A 20747-nucleotide genomic window follows, 5' to 3' on the forward strand; every position below is an offset into this window, starting at 1 on the left:
AACAACTAGCCTGCTCCTGACCAGGCTAACAGGCAGGCTAACAGCTAGCCTGCTCCTGACCAGGCTAAAAGGCAGGCTAACAACTAGCCTGCTCCTGACCAGGCTAACAGGCAGGCTAACAGCTAGCCTGCTCCTGACCAGGCTAACAGGCATGCTAACAACTAGCCTGCTCCTGACCAGGCTAACAGGCAGGCTAACAGCTAGGGTGCTCCTGACCAGGCTAACAGGTAGGCTAACAGCTAGCCTGCTCCTGACCAGGCTAACAGGCAGGCTAACAGCTAGGGTGCTCCTAACCAGGCTAACAGGTAGGCTAACAGCTAGCCTGCTCCTGACCAGGCTAACAGGCAGGCTAACAGCTAGGGTGCTCTTGACCAGGCTAACAGCCAGGATTTATTCATCCTGGAACCTTTTCTTTTCACTCAGCAGAGGTTTTACCTTATACAACAGGTACATATTGCTGTTCAGTCAAACACTGTTATTATTTAATGTTGAGACCATTATTTTTATTATTATTCATGTGACAGTCATTGTTACTGTTATATTGCTGTATGAAGACTACTGTTCATATTGTTAGAAGTTCGATAAATATATTACGGCAGTTGTTGAGATGATTAGGAAAGGCTGATACAATTGTATATGTGTTTTAATTAAAGTCAGCGATGAAGGATAATATATAAAGTGCTATACACATGTTAGTGGTTCTAACAACAGCAGACTGGTCAGATGCCAATACACCTTTAATTATTTTAGTTGATTTATTTCTATTTGTATTCTTTAACAAAGGATCATGGATGTTCCTCTTCCATGTGCATTTAATTTGGCATTCTCAGCACTCCAGCGAACTGCAATTTGGGAGACTTGTACAATTCTAAAACCTTTCCTAATTGTACAATCCTCCCAAATGATAGTCTTAGTTCACTGGACCAGTAACTATCTAATGATGTGGACTACTGTACATTCATGTAACAACAGGGAGAGGACACCCCAATGGTTTTTGACCTTATATTTGGCTGGGGGGAAATAACTGATGAATATCACTCTGTTTCATTCATGTTTACAGTGTGCATGAAATTTATCACTTAATTATCTTTATAGTTTCTAGATTTCAGAGTCTAATTTCTTCAGTGTCTTTCTTTTCTATGTCCATTAATAGGCCTTCAAAGCAAAGGAAGCAAAGCATATAATGTGTAAAGAAGGAAACTCTGCCTCTGTAAAAATAAAAAAGCATGGCAGATAATAGCGGCCCGGTATATCAAAAAATATAGATTTACGAACTACTGCTCTTAACTGAAACATTCAATGAGTTAGGCAAATTATTTCCACAAACGGACTGTTTGTGAGTTTGTACCCTTTGCCTGAAAAGCGAGCAGTGGGAGTAAATATGTTACTTAGGTAATGTATTTTATAGCCTATACGAGAGAGAGGAGAGACAGAGTGAGAGAGAGAGATATTTACGCATCAATAGGCCTATTCTAGCGTTGTAAATTAGTGGTTGTAGGCAGCTTTATTTGTATAGCACATTTCAGCAACAGGGCAATTCAAAGTGCTTTACATAAAACATTAAAGAGCAATTAAAAACAATTAAAAAAACAAATTAAAACATTAAAGTGCAGGTAAAAATGATAAAAAACAAAACAAAAAAATGACGGTGTTTTCGTTACCCATTACGAGATTGCAGTAGTTCTACTTTTCACTACGATGTAGCCGTCACTACAAAGCTTAGTTTAATCTTGCTAAATCCGGGACAGTTCACGGACGTTGTCTTTCTTAGTGACCTGGTTCACAGACTAAATCTTGTAATTGTAATTGATCTTCATGATAAATTTCCTAAGTAGCATTATCTTCTGCTCACTTTTAAGGCAAATAGTACAACTGTTCATTTGTGCAAACAATCAGCCTTCTTGAATGGCTTGATTATGATGGTTTAAATTCAGAGCAGTGGGCAGTTAATTTACATTTTTAGGCTACATACGCAGTCAGTTGGTCCGCAATCATCTGCCACACTTTCTCTCACTGTTTCATTACAGCAGCCGTGTGAACGCGCATCTATCCGAATTACTTCTGTCTGACTCGACCTAGTCGTTCCTCCTCAGCCTGGCTTGGCCTTCGTGAAATGCACCAAGCCAGGATGCACAGATTAAACTTTGTCAAGCCTCACTTTATTGGTTATCCTGGATTTATAAATTCTAATTTTGTGCAACACCCCCCAGTTCTGTCTCCTTCTATATAAACACATCATATTTATGTTGTTATTGTCCAAGTATCACTAAGACGGTGATTTATAAGAAACTCTCTGCAGAAACATATGATGTTAACAGAATGTTGCTAACTACTGAGATACAAATACAGGCCACATTATAATATCACTGGTCACATTACTACCTTGTTGTTAAATAAATGTTATAACTGTTAAATAAATATTATAGCTGTATTTGTGTGTCAGATCAAAGATGCCCAGCGGGCAGCTCAGGACACGAAAGACCGGGCCAAAGACCTCCAGGACCGGATCAATGACAGCATGGTCTCCCTGGAGAGAGAGAAGAATCAAACCAAGCAGCTGATCCAGCGAGTCAAAGACTACCTGATGGGTCAGTGTTCAGTCCTCACCTGGAGGACTCTGGTACAGCCGTCTAATCGATTCACACATCAGAGATTCTGATGATGTGAGGCGTCATGTTTTGGATTTCAGACACTGACATATTATTGAGTTTAAGTCTGATATACTTCTGCAATTTCAAAAAAAACCTCAATGGTAATTATGACTTGAACAATATTTACAAATCAAAACTGATAAATATAACTTCACCATGATACAAACCCAAAATGTTTCTTCAAGATCCAGGAGCTTGATTCACTCAACCAGAGGAGAGTAAATGACTCTGTAAAAGTTCATATACAGACAGTTTTATGCTTTAACAACAACCGTCATACAACAATACAGACAGTCGTACAACTTCAATGTTATTTGTGTCCCCGAAGGGCGATTGGGTCTGCAGCAGTTATAAACACATACAAGAAGATATACACACAGTCACTAGTGGGGTGGGTTGGGGGGAATAGAGTAAGCCTCAACAACAATAAAAACTGGAACACAACCGTTACAGTATGAGAACATTATACAACGGTATTACAAAGTTGACACAATATAATCAACAACAACCGTCGTACAACTGAAAGGTAATTCATCATGTTTTCTCCCGGACAGATGAGATGGTTCCTCCGGAGGACATTGAGAAAATGTCCCAAGCTGTTCTGGCCATCCAGTTGCCAGGAACACCAGATCAGATCCGATCAATGATCAAAGACATCAATAATCTGCTGTCCAACACCATCAACATCCAAGACGACCTGAGGTACCTGCAGGAGACTGCCGAGACCGCCCAAGACCTGCTGCAGAGAGCTCGGGAACTCAAGTCAGTGTCTGAAAACATGAAATATCTGTCTGAAAACATATGTTAACTATGTAAAACATGAAATATCTTTCTGAAATCATATGTTGACTCTGTAAAACATGAAATATCTTTCTGAAAACATCTTTTTAACTCTGTGAAACATTAAATATCTCTCTGAAAACACTAATTTATTAACTCTGTGAAAACAAGAATGTTAACTGACTAAAATACAAGACTTGAACTGAAACACACAACTTTAACCTTAGTGTCTTCATGAAGAAACTTGTATTTTGAAGTTGTGTTATTGCGTCTTGTGTTAAGGGAGCGGACAAAGAACATTGATGTGACTGAGATCAGCAGAGACATTTCTGGAGCAGAGAAAGCTCAGGACAAAGCCAACAACGACCTGGACGCAGCCAGCCGAGACAGAGACATGACCAAAGACCGCATCCAAGATGTAAATATGTCTACAAACATCTGTCACCTGGCTTTAGCCCTGCATGAGTTTAATGTTGAGGTTGATGTGTTTTAAATTTTTCTCTGTTTCAGATGAAAGACAAACTGGACGACGTCGAGACAAAGTTGATGAATCGTCAACCTAAAAATCTGCAGGATGAGATTGAAGCCCTGAAGGAGAAAACTGAACAGAACAAAGAGATGGCCAGAGACGCCCAAGAGGCTGCAGACTCTGCTTTAAACCAGACTACCGACACAGAACCAGTAAGACCTGTAACACGGAACCAGTAAAGTCCAGTTCAGGGCAAAGGTTATTGACGAGTTTAAACTTTAGTCTCCTTGCAAGTCTCAGGTCTGCAGCTGCCAGATTCCTCTAATGAGACGATACGAGATAGTGTATCATCTCCATAGAAACCACTCTCTGTACTTCCTTTCTAACTTTAGACTTCTCAGGCTTTTTCTAGCTGGATTATCATTAGTTGCATCTTAAATATGAATGAGGATTGTGATAGTAAGATACCATAGCTGCATTTCTAGTAGAGATGAAATAGAGAAAACAATGTTTTATTTCTCTGATTCTGTTTTGTTCTGATGCCGCTCCCTGTCTTCAGTCTCTCTCTAGCTCACTTCACCACATACCGTGCTGTCTAGCTCATTGGGCCTCCGTCTTAAACTCTGACATTTCCACCAGCTGACAGCTTGTAACACAGAAATTAAAATGGATTCTCGATCATTTTATTTCTATGGTTTGTAGCTGACTCCACCAGCTGACTTCTCTATTGGCTGTAGAAACAGGAGACTCTTACGTTCTAAAACCAGCCTCTGGAGACTCGACCAGCTGACTTCTCTATTGGCTGTTGAAACAGGAGACATCTCTTACGTTATAAACCAGCCTCTGGAGACTCCACCAGCTGACTTCTCTATTGACTGTAGAAATAGGAGACATCTCTTACGTTATAAACCAGCCTCTGGAGACTCCACCAGCTGACTTCTCTAGTGGCTGTTGAAACAGGAGACATCTCTTACGTTATAAACCAGCCTCTGGAGACTCCACCAGCTTACTTCTCTATTGACTGTAGAAACAGGAGACATCTCTTACATTCTAAAACCAGCCTCTGGAGACTCCACCAGCTGACTTCTCTATTGGCTGTTGAAACAGGAGACATCTCTTACGTTATAAACCAGCCTCTGGAGACTCCACCAGTTGACTTCTCTATTGACTGTAGAAATAGGAGACATCTCTTACGTTATAAACCAGCCTCTGGAGACTCCACCAGCTGACTTCTCTATTGGCTGTTGAAACAGGAGATGTCTCTTACGTTCTAAAACCAGCCTCTGGAGACTCAAACAGTTGAGTCGCAGCTGTTTGTGTTGGGCTGAGACGGGCCGGTACAGACTGCTGAAACTTGACTTTTTGTCACAGTGTTTCTGTCTGACTGTCTCTGGAACAGGAGCTGGAGGACGTGATGAAGCTATTTGAGCTTTTAAAGCAGAAAACCTCCAACCAGACGGTTCAGAGTGAAGCCGGAGAACGTCTGAAGAACATTGTGGAGGAGGCGGAGAAGATGAAGAAACAGGTGGAGGACAAACTGCAACAGATACAAGGTACAACCAGTACTTTTACTTGGTAATACACACAGATACAAGGTACAACCAGTATACAAGGTACAACCAGTACTTTTACTTGGTAATACACACAGATACAAGGTACAACCAGTACTTTTACTTGGTAATACACACATACATGGTACAACCAGTACTTGACTTGATAATACACACAGATACAAGGTACAACCAGTACTTTTCCTTGATAGTACCCACAGAGTCAATGTATAACTACTTTAACTTCATAATACTCTGGTAAAGTGTAAATGATCGTCATGATTAGTTGTAATCTGTTAGTATCTGAAAAGCAGATTTCTCTTTGTGAGTGCCGTCGTCTCTACATGTCGGGGGTTTAGACAGATGGCATGTTCTCTGCTCATGTATCCCAACATTAAACATCCAAACCTCACTTTAACCATCAACCTCACTTTAAATTTTCTACCGAAAAATTGTCTCAACCTCTTTATCTCAGGCTGGATATAATCCACTTGTTCTTCTTGTGACAGGAACTTCTGGTCAGAAATATGAAACTAGATAAATTCTTCAAGTATATTTCAAGTGTTTGACATTTCAGCTTTATGGTATGTAGTCTGATTTTGCAAATCCATCATCCATAAGAGCTTGAATCTCATTTTGTTTGCATGTGAACACACTCCCAGTTTTCCTCTGCAAGTTTTTCTGCAGGAGAAACTGCATCCGTTCCTTTGAATGTGACATCCTGACAGCAATGAACGTAGAAACATCACAATACATGGGCCAGAACAAACTCGCTATGTCCAACAAATGAGTCAGTGTCGCTATTACACTCTGCCCAAAACAAGCTAATTCTGAATGACGTCTGAATGAAGATATACAGTATATATTCTGTGTGTATATGTGTGTGTTTCAGATCTGGAGCAGAAGATCCAGAAGCTGATCCAGAACAAAGAGATCAAAGCGGCTGAAGTCTCCATGTTGTTAGACACGGTAGATTCACTTCAACGGGAAATCTCCAAACGGGCCAAAGGATACATCACCTGTACCACCTAGACACAGCTGACAGAGCTGGAGAGTAACTAGTTACGTGTACTCTAATTACAAAATTAAGATAACTGTAATCCGTTACAGTTACTTGGAGAAAATGTGTAATTAAATTACAGATATCTATGAAAATGTTCATGATTACGTTTGGGGTTACATCTGAATATGTTCTATAAAAAGCTAGGCTACATGTGGAATGATATTAATTGTGTTGCGTTGCATGTTTTTCATGTGCACAATGTCTTGTGATGCCATTTCCAGCCACAGATGTTAATAAAGTTTGGTGCTATTCTGATGCTTTGGATTGGTTCTCCTGTTTGAACTTACTGACTGTTAAATCACCTCTCAAGCTGTCTGAGAGTCGCCACTAATGAAGAGTTATTAAATGTAAGAATCAGAATCAGAAAGAGATCTAGTGGCAGCTAAGTAGCACTTGCTAGGAATTTGCCTTGGTTGATGGTGCATACATAATAACAAAAATATTAAGGGACAGTATTAATTATAAGTTACTTTGATAGAGTCATTTTTAAATATGGTAACTTGTAATCAATAACATATTACATAGAAGAAGAAAAAAGCAACAAAAACATTAAACCCTAACCCTTTACTGTAAAGATCCAGATCTGGACTAATATGGAGATTTGTGTGTTTTCATACATTTGTTTGCAATTTATGCAAATATTTATATAATAAAATACATCTACATCCTACAAATAAGCCATTTAATTGATTCTGTGAAAACATGAGAAAACACTCGACAGAAGAAAATTATTATAACACAGCTTTGATTCCACACTGGATAGAAGGATAACTTCAAGTTTATACAAATATAATATGAAACAAATTATATTATAATATATCATTTAATAATAAAACAGACTTCTGATAGTGAATCTCCATTTCCAACACCATCGTCTCCTCAGAAGCTCAGCAGAGATCTTCAGGAGTTAAAAACAGAAAACATGGACTTTATTTTCCTCCATTTGGATGAAGAACTTTGCCAGAAGTATTACACTGTTAAAAACCGTTATCTTCACACCAAACACAATGTAATGCGTCCTGTGGATCCTCCCAAAGCTTCAGAACAAAGAGGCGGAGTTTGAGAGACAGGAAGTTAAAGTGACGGCAATCAGCTCTGTATCAGTAAATAACGGCCGCCTGGCTGCTGTTCAGTAACCTGCATGTAACTCCAGTTCTATGACTCTGCAGCTCTGTGCCGCCTGGCTGCTGTTCAGTAACCTGCATGTAACTCCAGTTCTATGACTCTGCAGCTCTGTGCCGCCCGGCTGCTGTTCAGTAACCTGCATGTAACTCCAGTTCTATGACTCTGCAGCTCTGTGCCGCCTGTCTGCTGTTCAGTAACCTGCATGTAACTCCAGTTCTATGACTCTGCAGCTCTGTGCCGCCCGGCTGCTGTTCAGTAACCTGCATGTAACTCCAGTTCTATGACTCTGCAGCTCTGTGCCGCCTGTCTGCTGTTCAGTAACCTGCATGTAACTCCAGTTCTATGACTCTACAGCTCTGTGCCACCTGTCTGCTGTTCAGTAACCTGCATGTAACTCCAGTTCTATGACTCTACAGCTCTGTGCCACCTGTCTGCTGTTCAGTAACCTGCATGTAACTCCAGTTCTATGACTCTGCAGCTCTGTGCCGCTCTGCATCACAACATTTAGTTAGGACCCTTTCACACCTATCGTTCAGTGGACTCGGTGCGATTTGGGGGTCAGGGTGCAATGCTGCTGTCCCTCCTCTTCATCCTGCTGCTGGGTCTAACTGTCCCTCCTGTTCATCCTGCTGCTGGGTCTAACTGTCCCTCCTCTTCATCCTGCTGCTGTCCCTCTTCATCCTGCTGCTGAGTCTAACTGTCCCTCCTCTTCATCCTGCTGCTGTCCCTCTTCATCCTGCTGCTGAGTCTAACTGTCCCTCCTCTTCATCCTGCTGCTGAGTCTAACTGTCCCTCCTCTTCATCCTGCTGCTGGGTCTAACTGTCCCTCCTCTTCATCCTGCTGCTGAGTCTAACCGTCCCTCCTCTTCATCCTGCTGCTGAGTCTAACTGTCCCTCCTCTTCATCCTGCTGCTGTCCCTCCTCTCCATCCTGCTGCTGGGTCTAACTGTCCCTCCTCTTCATCCTGCTGCTGGGTCTAATTGTCCCTCCTCTTCATCCTGCTGCTGTCCCTCTTCATCCTGCTGCTGAGTCTAACTGTCCCTCCTCTTCATCCTGCTGCTGGGTCTAACTGTCCCTCCTCTTCATCCTGCTGCGGTCCCTCCTCTTCATCCTGCTGCTGGGTCTAACTGTCCCTCCTCTTCATCCTGCTGCTGGGTCTAACTGTCCCTCCTCTTCATCCTGCTGCTGAGTCTAACTGTCCCTCCTCTTCATCCTGCTGCTGGGTCTAACTGTCCCTCCTCTTCATCCTGCTGCTAGGTCTAACTGTCCCTCCTCTTCATCCTGCTGCTGGGTCTAACTGTCCCTCCTCTTCATCCTGCTGCTGGGTCTAACTGTCCCTCCTCTTCATCCTGCTGCTGGGTCTAACTGTCCCTCCTCTTCATCCTGCTGCTGGATCTAACTGTCCCTCCTCTTCATCCTGCTGCTGGGTCTAACTGTCCCTCCTCTTCATCCTGCTGCTGGGTCTAACTGTCCCTCCTCTTCATCCTGCTGCGGTCCCTCCTCTTCATCCTGCTGCTGGATCTAACTGTCCCTCCTCTTCATCCTGCTGCTGGGTCTAACTGTCCCTCCTCTTCATCCTGCTGCTGGGTCTCGGGCCGCTCTCCTCCAGTGAGCTGCAACACAGCTGTCACCATGACAACTAACAACAACAGATGACCAAACAGTTTAATGGTTCTATCCATTTTGTTTCTATGAGAAAGATTTTCATTCTGGATCATTTCTGAAAACTACAAAACATCCACAGATTCTGTTTGGGTCACCTGATCAGCGCTGATCCAGACAATCACATGATCAGTGATATAGTTTAATAATTAAAATTAATTAAACAAAATTTCTGTTGTTTAATGATCAGAAGTATTACAATCTGTAAATCTAAAGTTTGTGTGTATATGCATGCGTGCATTTTTTTGTGTGTGTGTGTGTGTGTGTGTGCATGCATGCGTGTTTTTGTGTGTGTGTGTGTGAGTTTGTTGTGTGTGTGTGTGTGTGTGTGTGTGTGTGTGTGTGTGTGTGTGTGTTAATGCTGTTTCCTTTCAGGTGTTAATGTTTGTCCTCAGACAGACGAGACCATCTCTGATTGGCTGAGAGCTCGGCTCTCTGCAGGCCACCACACGTTCAGTCTTTACCCAGAGTGCAGCGGGGCATGGATAAGCCTTCAGATGTTCAGGTGGGGGTCAGAATCCTAACCACCCCCTTCCCCCAAAACACACACTCTCTCACACACACACACACACACACACACCTCCCACACAGTCAAACCTCACCTGCAACAACAAAGGATGTGTGTGTGTGTGTGTGTGTGTGTGTGTGTGTGTGTGTGTGTGTGTGTGTGTGTGTCAGGAATGTCTTTTGTCTGAGCCCTGAGGGAGGAGGGGAAGTCCAGCAGATTCTTCAGAAGAACAAGAAACACTAAATCCATGTACATTAAGAATAATAAAGAATAATATATATATATATATATATATATATATATATATATATATATATATATATATATATATATATATATATATATATATATATACAGTACAGGCCAAAAGTTTGGACACACCTTCTCATTCAATGCGTTTCCTTTTTATTTTCATGACTATTTACATTGTAGATTCTCACTGAAGGCATCAAAACTATGAATGAACACATATGGAATTATGTACTTAACAAAAAGTGTGAAATAACTGAAAACATGTCTTATATTTTAGATTCTTCAAAGTAGCCACCCTTTGCTTTTTTTATTAATAAGGGAAATAATTCCACTAATTAACCCTGACAAGGCACACCTGTGAAGGTAAAACCATTTCAGGTGACTACCTCATGAAGCTCATTGAGAGAACACCAAGGGTTTGCAGAGTTATCAAAAAAAGCAAAGGGTGGCTACTTTGAGGAATCTAAAATATAAGACATGTTTTCAGTTATTTCACACTTTATTGTTAAGTACATAATTCCACATGTGTTCATTCATAGTTTTGATGCCTTCAGTGAGAATCTACAATGTAAATAGTCATGAAAATAAAGAAACACATTGAATGAGAAGGTGTGTCCAAACTTTTGGCCTATATATATATATATATATATATATATATATATATATATATACTATAACTCATTCAGTTTCTCTGTTAGACAACAAAGATACTATAACTCATTCAGTTTCTCTGTTAGAGACAACAAAGATACTTTAACTCATTCAGTTTCTCTGTTAGAGACAACAAAGATACTTTAACTCATTCAGTTTCTCTGTTAGAGACAACAAAGATACTATAACTCATTCAGTTTCTCTGTTAGAGACAACAAAGATACTTTAACTCATTCAGTTTCTCTGTTAGAGACAACAAAGATACTATAACTCATTCAGTTTCTCTGTTAGAGACAACAAAGATACTTTAACTCATTCAGTTTCTCTGTTAGAGACAACAAAGATACTATAACTCATTCAGTTTCTCTGTTAGAGACAACAAAGATACTATAACTCATTCAGTTTCTCTGTCAACGACAACAAAGATACTATAATTAATAATAAAACAGTAATTAAGTATAAAGTAATCTGAGTAACTCTTTACTGAATCTGAACACAGTCACATGTTCTCTTCTTTGGAACAAAGAGACCAAAGTTGAAAGTGGTGGAGGTCAGACAGGAAGTCAGGGGAGATGTTTTTCAGAATAAAAGCATCAGACTCAAGGTGGCGCTGAGACAGAAACAATCAAAATTAAAGTCTTTTCTTGCTTTGTAATGGAATATGATTTCTCTTAGTATTTTTTGATATTGTGTTGTAACTCTGTACCGTTTGCTAATCATCATATATTAAACATGTATATATTATATATATCATAATATAAACAATATATAGGCAATATATAAACAATAATACTAATATAAAGTTTTTTTAACGCTGCTTTATTTCTGCTCTGTGAGTAAAGTAACAACTCAACAAGCCATTTAACATTTCAGCCCGTTTTATTTTGAAAGTCAGCCAGGAAGTGTCGTGCTGAGGTGTAGGTGCCGGTGGATGTGATCTGAGGAGGCGAAGTCCGGGTCTGAGGTGGTCTGAGTCTCTGCAGGGTTTCTAACACTTAAACATTAACGTTAATACCAACAGGAGGTCTTAAGACCAGGGAACAGCACGGTTAACGGTCTGAAGACTTTCCTCCGGACACTTCAAGTCTGAAGAGTCTCTGCAGGTTTCTAACCCTGAAACATTAACACCAGCAGGAGGTTAACGGTCCTCAAACTTCCTCAAGACTTTCCTCCGGAGACTTCTAGGACTCTGAAGAGTTAACCTCTGCAGGTTTCTAACGTTAACAGGAGGGGCACACGAACCGGACCGGGGCTCCGACGGTTCAACGGTTCTGAAGGTTTCTGGACTCTGGTTTTAGTTCTGGACGGATTTAAAGAGTCTGGAGAGTTTGAGTCGCTTTGAGGTTTTGTTTGAAGATCAGCAGCATGTTGGAGCTCGCGCTGCTGCTCGGTGAGTTTACTCTAAATACTTTAATACTCTAAAACTCGACAATAGAGAGTCATAAAGTTGTATTTCTTCTGTTAATCAGCTGCATCTCAATAAAGTTTTCAAGTCAAACATTTGACTTCAAAGTAAAGACCAAGTTAATTTTGGTTAAACATCTCTTTAGTTCATTCATCTTTATATGAACTGATTAACAGAGAAGGAACCACCAGCAGTTTGATAGTCGATTAATCGAACTGTTTGATTCTGGAGTCAGTTTAGTTTTCTGGACTTTTAAATATTTAAAATATAAAACATCTGCAGATAAAATGGAAGTCTGATATTTTCTGGATTGATTGAAAGATCGACTTACTAACTAACTTAATGATTAATGGAGAAATACAATCAGATTAATCGAAGAAATAATTTAGCCTATAATTAATAAGGAAAATGAATATCAGTCATTTGGAAATATTTTCAGAAGAAGAAATGTGTCATAAAATAAAGACATTAAATGTTTTCATCAGTTTGAAGAAAAGTTAACAGATTAAAAGTTTAAAGGAGTCTTTCTTTGTTAGAGAAGTGAAGTAATGAAATGGCTGATCCAGGGTCAGTCTTTGTTAGAGAAGTGAATGAAGGGGGGCGTCTGAGTGTCCTCCCTCACTAATGGTGCGTTCTTCTTGTCTTGTAATCGCAACTAGTAGCTCGAGTGTGACGTCACATCAGTGTCGAAATAACGAATAACCGCGGGTTGGCTACTGCTCTGCTTTCTGCTCAAGACTCGGCCATTGTTGTCATATAGCAACCGAGCGTCTCTAGCCAATTTCAGCTCCAAAATAACTAATCAGGCGGTATTTAACTCCTAATAAGACTGTAGAGACATGTCTATAGGTAGTAGTATACAGCACTATGTTTAACTCCTAATAAGACTGTAGAGACATGTCTATAGGTAGTAGTATACAGCACTATGTTTAACTCCTAATAAGACTGTAGAGACATGTCTGTAGTATACAGCACTATGTTTAATAATAAGACTGTAGAGACATGTCTATAGGTAGTAGTATACAGCACTATGTTTAACTCCTAATAAGACTGTAGAGACATGTCTATAGGTAGTAGTATACAGCACTATGTTTAACTCCTAATAAGACTGTAGAGACATGTCTATAGGTAGTAGTATACAGCACTATGTTTAACTCCTAATAAGACTGTAGAGACATGTCTATAGGTAGTAGTATACAGCACTATGTTTAACTCCTAATAAGACTGTAGAGACATGTCTATAGGTAGTAGTATACAGCACTATGTTTAACTCCTAATAAGACTGTAGAGACATGTCTATAGGTAGCAGTATACAGCACTATGTTTAACTCCTAATACAGCACTATGTAAGACTGTAGAGACATGTCTATAGGTAGCAGTATACAGCACTATGTTTAACTCCTAATAAGACTAGAGAGACATGTCTATAGGAGTAGTATACAGCACTATGTCCTAATAAGACTGTAGAGACATGTCTATACGTAGTAGTATACAGCACTATGTTTAACTCCTAATAAGACTAGAGAGACATGTCTATAGGTAGCAGTATACAGTACTATGTTTAACTCCTAATAAGACTGTAGAGACATGTCTATAGGTAGCAGTATACAGCACTATGTTTAACTCCTAATAAGACTGTAGAGACATGTCTATAGGTAGTAGTATACAGCACTATGTTTAACTCCTAATAAGACTGTAGAGACATGTCTATAGGTAGTAGTATACAGCACTATGTTTAACTCCTAATAAGACTGTAGAGACATGTCTATAGGTAGCAGTATACAGCACTATGTTTAACTCCTAATAACACTGTAGAGACATGTCTATAGGTAGTAGTATACAGCACTATGTTTAACTCCTAATAAGACTGTAGAGACATGTCTATAGGTAGCAGTATACAGCACTATGTTTAACTCCTAATAAGACTGTAGAGACATGTCTATAGGTAGCAGTATACAGCACTATGTTTAACTCCTAATAAGACTGTAGAGACATGTCTATAGGTAGTAGTATACAGCACTATGTTTAACTCCTAATAAGACTGTAGAGACATGTCTATAGGTAGCAGTATACAGTGCTATGTGTACCACTTCTTCATTTGGTTACAACGAAGACAAAAGTGCTTAAAATTGTAGAAAACCACAATGTTTACTACGTGTGATGCTCCGCAAAACGACTCGTAAATCGACTTCGGTGGACAAAAAGAACGCACCATAAATGTTGAGCATCAAACACTTCATTTCCTGCATTCTGGTGAATGTTTCTGCAACAATGTACGATGCAAATGTCTTTATGTAAAGAAAGTTATTATTCTCCTGTATTGTTCAAAACATTCTGCATATTCAAATTATCACACAAGTATGTTTGATTCATGAATCATCCATCTGTCAGAGAACAAGATCTTGTTAAAAGCCAGAAGTTTAATGAATCCCTGTTGTGTTCTTTAGTGGACACGGTAATGGTCACAATAAGAGCGCCTGGAAGGCTTTCTTCTAAAGTAGAGCCTTTCACAATAAGAGCTTGTGTTCTCAGCCCTGCAGGTGTGCTCGGGAGGCGCCCAGGTTGGCGGGGCCTCGGTCGATGATGTCAGCCTCCCCGAGCTCAGTGACGTGTGCACAGAGGGCAGCTGTTACCCGGCAACAGGAGACCTTCTGATTGGCCGAGCCCACCAACTGTCGTCCACCTCTACCTGCGGACTGAACCGCCCCGAACCGTTCTGCATCGTCAGCCACCTACAGGTAAATCACAGACACTACTGACAGGTCAACTACAGACAGGTCAGCTACAGACAGGGACACTACAGACAGGTAAACTTCAGACAGGTGAACAGAAAGAGACCAAAGACAGAACCTCGGGGAACACCACAGTCTGTTGATGAGTAAATGAGCTCCACTGAGATCCAACAGAACCAAACTAAACTAAACTCTAAACTAGGCTGCGTCTGAAATGTGTGTGTGTGTGCGTGCGCGTGTGTGTGTGTGTCTGTGTGTCTGTGTCTGCAGTGTTTCCTGTGTAAACCGACCTCCCTATAAGGAAACACAGAGCTCTGACAGCAGACAGATGTTTGATGTTTGTCCAGATGTTTCTGTGGAGAACTCACAGACGACTTCAAAGTGAAGGCGTCCAATCAGATTTTGAGAGGGACTGAGCCTGCTCAATGTGAAGCTGATTTTAATTCTGTTTGAGGGAAAGATGTCGACCACACACTGCTTCCTGTTTAAATGAACACATTAATAAACAAACACATTATTAATAACCTCAAGACTTTAAAGAAGATAAAGCTCCGCTGTTTTCATTCCATCACCATAACTTTATTGACAACAAAAAGACTTGATTTAGAATAACGGAAGAATTGTTCTCCTGATGAAAGAAGTTAACTACTGAAATAACCAGTGTTGGGAGTAACGCGTTACTGTAATTCCACTACATTTAGCATGCTAAATATTTTTTTTAATGAAGAAACGCAATTACAATTACTCATGTTACTCTCTTTTGTGTAAAATGAACACTTGCAGACAAGAAGACAGATAGGCTTCTAATCTAACGTCACAGGACCTTATGGTGGCGCAATGATACACCAATCCAACAAGGAGCATTAAACCACAGAATGGCCGATAGTGCCGATAGAATGAGCTTTTTCTCCTGGAAGTATGGACATTACTTTTCGCCCATCAAAATTAAAGACAAAAATGTAGTGGCGAGTGGTCAGTTATGTGCATGTGTAAAGAACCTATCCACATCTTAGAGTAGCAAGTCAAATCTTATGAAGCACCTGTTGAAGCAACACGCTTTGACAAAGCTAGTAGTAAAGACCCCAGCCCCACGGATGCTGAAGGCCCCACTCCATGTAAACAACCAAAGCTAGTAGTAAAGACCCCAGCCCCACGGATGCTGAAGGCCCCACTCCATGTAAACAACCAAAGCTAGTAGTAAAGACCCCAGCCCCACGGATGCTGAAGGCCCCACTCCATGTAAACAACCAAAGCTAGTAGTAAAGACCCCAGCCCCACGGATGCTGAAGGCCCCACTCCATGTAAACAACCAAAGCTAGTAGTAAAGACCCCAGCCCCACGGATGCTGAAGGCCCCACTCCATGTAAACAACCAAAGCTAGTAGTAAAGACCCCAGCCCCACGGATGCTGAAGGCCCCACTCCATGTAAACAACCAAAGCTAGTAGTAAAGACCCCAGCCCCACGGATGCTGAAGGCCCCACTCCATGTAAACAACCAAAGCTAGTAGTAAAGACCCCAGCCCCACGGATGCTGAAGGCACCACTCCATGTAAACAACCAAAGTTAGTAGTAAAGACCCCAGCCCCACGGATGCTGAAGGCCCCACTCCATGTAAACAACCAAAGCTAGTAGTAAAGACCCCAGCCCCACGGATGCTGAAGGCACCACTCCATGTAAACAACCAAAGCTAGTAGTAAAGACCCCAGCCCCACGGATGCTGAAGGCCCCACTTCATGTAAACAACCAAAGCTAGTAGTAAAGACCCCAGCCCCACGGATGCTGAAGGCCCCACTCCATGTAAACAACCAAAGCTAGTAGTAAAGACCCCAGCCCCACGGATGCTGAAGGCCCCACTCCATGTAAACAACCAAAGCTAGTAGTAAAGACCCCAGCCCCACGGATGCTGAAGGCACCACTCCATGTAAACAACCAAAGCTAGTAGTAAAGACCCCAGCCCCACGGATGCTGAAGGCCCCACTCCATGTAAACAACCAAAGCTAGTAGTAAAGACCCCAGCCCCACGGATGCTGAAGGCCCCACTCCATGTAAACAACCAAAGCTAGTAGTAAAGACCCCAGCCCCACGGATGCTGAAGGCACCACTCCATGTAAACAACCAAAGCTAGTAGTAAAGACCCCAGCCCCACGGATGCTGAAGGCCCCACTTCATGTAAACAACCAAAGCTAGTAGTAAAGACCCCAGCCCCACGGATGCTGAAGGCCCCCCTGAACTCCATGTAAACAACCAAAGTTAGTAGTAAAGACCCCAGCCCCACGGATGCTGAAGGCCCCACTCCATGTAAACAACCAAAGCTAGTAGTAAAGACCCCAGCCCCACGGATGCTGAAGGCACCACTCCATGTAAACAACCAAAGCTAGTAGTAAAGACCCCAGCCCCACGGATGCTGAAGGCCCCACTCCATGTAAACAACCAAAGTTAGTAGTAAAGACCCCAGCCCCACGGATGCTGAAGGCCCCACTCCATGTAAACAACCAAAGCTAGTAGTAAAGACCCCAGCCCCACGGATGCTGAAGGCACCACTCCATGTAAACAACCAAAGCTAGTAGTAAAGACCCCAGCCCCACGGATGCTGAAGGCACCACTCCATGTAAACAACCAAAGCTAGTAGTAAAGACCCCAGCCCCACGGATGCTGAAGGCACCACTCCATGTAAACAACCAAAGCTAGTAGTAAAGACCCCAGCCCCACGGATGCTGAAGGCACCACTCCATGTAAACAACCAAAGCTAGTAGTAAAGACCCCAGCCCCACGGATGCTGAAGGCACCACTCCATGTAAACAACCAAAGCTAGTAGTAAAGACCCCAGCCCCACGGATGCTGAAGGCCCCACTCCATGTAAACAACCAAAGCTAGTAGTAAAGACCCCAGCCCCACGGATGCTGAAGGCCCCACTCCATGTAAACAACCAAAGCTAGTAGTAAAGACCCCAGCCCCACGGATGCTGAAGGCCCCACTCCATGTAAACAACCAAAGCTAGTAGTAAAGACCCCAGCCCCACGGATGCTGAAGGCCCCACTCCATGTAAACAACCAAAGCTAGTAGTAAAGACCCCAGCCCCACGGATGCTGAAGGCCCCACTCCATGTAAACAACCAAAGCTAGTAGTAAAGACCCCAGCCCCACGGATGCTGAAGGCACCACTCCATGTAAACAACCAAAGCTAGTAGTAAAGACCCCTAGCCCCAACGCAGCCCCACGGATGCTGAAGGCACCACTCCATGTAAACAACCAAAGTTAGTAGTAAAGACCCCAGCCCCGCGGATGCTGAAGGCACCACTCCATGTAAACAACCAAAGCTAGTAGTAAAGACCCCAGCCCCACGGATGCTGAAGGCACCACTCCATGTAAACAACCAAAGCTAGTAGTAAAGACCCCAGCCCCACGGATGCTGAAGGCCCCACTCCATGTAAACAACCAAAGTTAGATTTACACGGACTGCAGTGCAGCCGATAAACCAGGCAGAGCTGAATAAATTGATTGCTAAGTATGTTGTCAGTGACATGCACCCTCTGTCATCTCTTGAGTCAGTTGCCTTCAGGCAATTAATAAGCAAAATTCCGGTGACAAATGGAGGCTCGGGGCATATGTGCAGGAAGACGTTTTCAGCTATTTAGACAGAGAATATGCTAAAATGCAGGTTGAGCAAAAAAAACACTGTTAAATGACTGAGACAGTTGTTATTTTGTTTCAAGTATTAAAAGGGACTTTTGTACTACTGCTTGATTTGAAGGCCTGCTGCCTTGTTGATAACAATAAATAGGTCTAAAAATGATGTTTATTGTGTTTGACTGTTCAGTAGTAGTACTAGTAACTGGTTTAACTAATTACTCATTTTCAGTAACTTGCCCAACACTGGAAAAAAACTAACCAATATAAATGTTTTAAATCAAATCCATCATTTATCTGAAAGCATTTTAGTAAACTGAGTTTGTTTCAGTCAGGAAGGGAAGCAGATCATTCAACGTGATTTCTTTATTTAAAATCATTCTGTTTAACAGAAATGTTAAGGTGATTTAAACAGGGACAGTGTTAAACATGCTCCAGGGTGTAGACACATATTCACACTTCATTTACAATAATATGCAAATATGTGCAAAGTTGCATCAATAAAATGATCATACCCCCCCCTTTGAGAAATGTGTTGATCAGAGAGTTTGATCTCAGCAGAGATCTGTCCTGACCGAGACCAGACAGGAATCTGAGGAATTCACCTCATTATTAACTCTTTACTGCCCCGTCTCTCTGCCTGTCTCTCTCCCTCTCTCTCTGCCTGTCTCTCTGCCTGCCTCTCTCTCTCTCTCTCTGCCTGTCTCTCTCTCTCTGATGAACCAGGAGGAGAAGAAGTGCTTCCTGTGCGACTCGGCAACTCCGTACGATCAGCTGAGCGAACAGACCAGCGGCCATCGCATCGAGAACGTTGTCACAACGTTCGCTCCCAACAGACTGAAGACCTGGTGGCAGTCTGAGAATGGTACACACACACACACACACACACACACACACACACACACACACACACACACACACACACACACACACACACACACACACACACACAGAGGGTCAGCGTTCAGGATGATTATGTGATTACAGATCAGCTGACTGTAACTTTATTAAACATCTGCTCAGAGACAAAGAGCTCCTTTTTGTGTAGAAACAGCTGAAGTCAGGAAGTAAAAGTCTGTTAGTGTGAATGAGATGAATACATGATGAAAGGTTCGAGACTAACAGTGAATCTGTTAAAGATGTTTAGGAATTATGATCATCTGTGTGGAGACGTCATGTCGATGAAAACAGAACTCTACCGGTCCCGTTGTTACTGGTTAACAAACGGAATCTCCATGGTTACAGTACCCTCTGAGTTTAATAGATGTTTTTAATGTTCACAAGTGTGTCTCTCTCTGATAGAAGAAGGGAATCAGGTTTGTGTGTGACAATCGGAGACATTCGTGTTTCACATGTGATCCACTCTGATTCTTCACAAAGTTTCTGCAGACAGATTTCAGCTTCTCAGCATAACACAGACAGCTCGTTCATTCAGTCATTCTTTCTTCAGGATTAGGGGTTGTAAAGCTGTGGGGCGGGGCCCGCTGCAGGCCGTCCTTTCTTCAGGATTAGTGGTTGTAAAGCTGTGGGGCGGGGCCTTGCTACAGGCTGTATTATTACAGGGGGGGGTGTTTGACCAGAGGCGATAAAAATAAACAGGATGTTTCCACTGTAGGAACTTTCCCGAGAAGCAATACGCTTCTTACTACAACTTCACACAGCTGCATTCATAAAATAAGTCTTTATATTTACTGATTTTTGAGAGAGAAATAAGTGTTTAATGTGAGAGGAAACATTCAACAAAGATCTGCAGCTGAATCAATCAATCAAGTCTTCTTGAATCAGAAGTTAATAACTAGGTGTGGGAATCTTTTACCATCTCACGATTCAATTTGATTCTTGAGGCCACAATTCGATTCAAACTCAATTTTCGATTCAAAAAGATTTTTGACTCAAAACGATTAGATTTTATCCATAATGATTTCTAATCGGGTTTCTGATCATGATTAACTCTCATCTGCTTTGCTATACAGAGTGACAAACGGAGACATTAAAGTGTCTTTTTCACATTTTAAGTTCAATTCTCAGGGAAGTGCCTTTTATCAAAAACATTGTCTGGTTCTCAATTGCTACTCATTAGTAGCTAGCTATAAAAGAAGTTGGAACAAAAATAAAGTGCTTCTTCACAATACAAAATGGTTGAAAATACATGCATTTCCCAGGAAAGTTGCAGTTTACCACAAATATCATGTAGAACACAACCAGTAAAGACAAAAAAAACATTCAGTCAGACTCAGTAACTTAAAGAATAACAAGTTATGAAAATAAAGTGC

At 41.6% G+C, this 20747-nt stretch overlaps 2 protein-coding genes across 2 annotated transcripts in view; both read left to right on the plus strand.

Annotated features, from left to right (window-relative positions):
• lamb4 (laminin, beta 4) overlaps positions 1–6777 on the plus strand; it is a 48387-nt gene extending 41610 nt beyond the window's left edge. Inside the window, 6 exon segments of the mRNA XM_028586085.1 lie at positions 2444–2588; positions 3206–3413; positions 3714–3849; positions 3942–4112; positions 5300–5453; positions 6343–6777. Coding sequence (XP_028441886.1) covers positions 2444–2588; positions 3206–3413; positions 3714–3849; positions 3942–4112; positions 5300–5453; positions 6343–6482 — 954 coding nt within the window. The 3' untranslated portion in view covers positions 6483–6777.
• A 4838-nt stretch (positions 6778–11615) lies between these two features.
• The window catches only part of lamb1a (laminin, beta 1a), a 56217-nt gene continuing 47085 nt past the window's right edge, over positions 11616–20747 (plus strand). The window contains exons 1-3 of the mRNA XM_028586084.1: positions 11616–12101; positions 14649–14854; positions 19201–19339. Of these exons, the coding sequence (XP_028441885.1) occupies positions 12077–12101; positions 14649–14854; positions 19201–19339 (370 nt within the window). The 5' untranslated portion in view covers positions 11616–12076. The remainder of the gene's footprint in view (positions 12102–14648; positions 14855–19200; positions 19340–20747) is intronic.

Source organism: Perca flavescens, chromosome 8, assembly GCF_004354835.1.
Source record: "Perca flavescens isolate YP-PL-M2 chromosome 8, PFLA_1.0, whole genome shotgun sequence".
NCBI classification, from domain to species: Eukaryota; Metazoa; Chordata; class Actinopteri; order Perciformes; family Percidae; genus Perca; species Perca flavescens.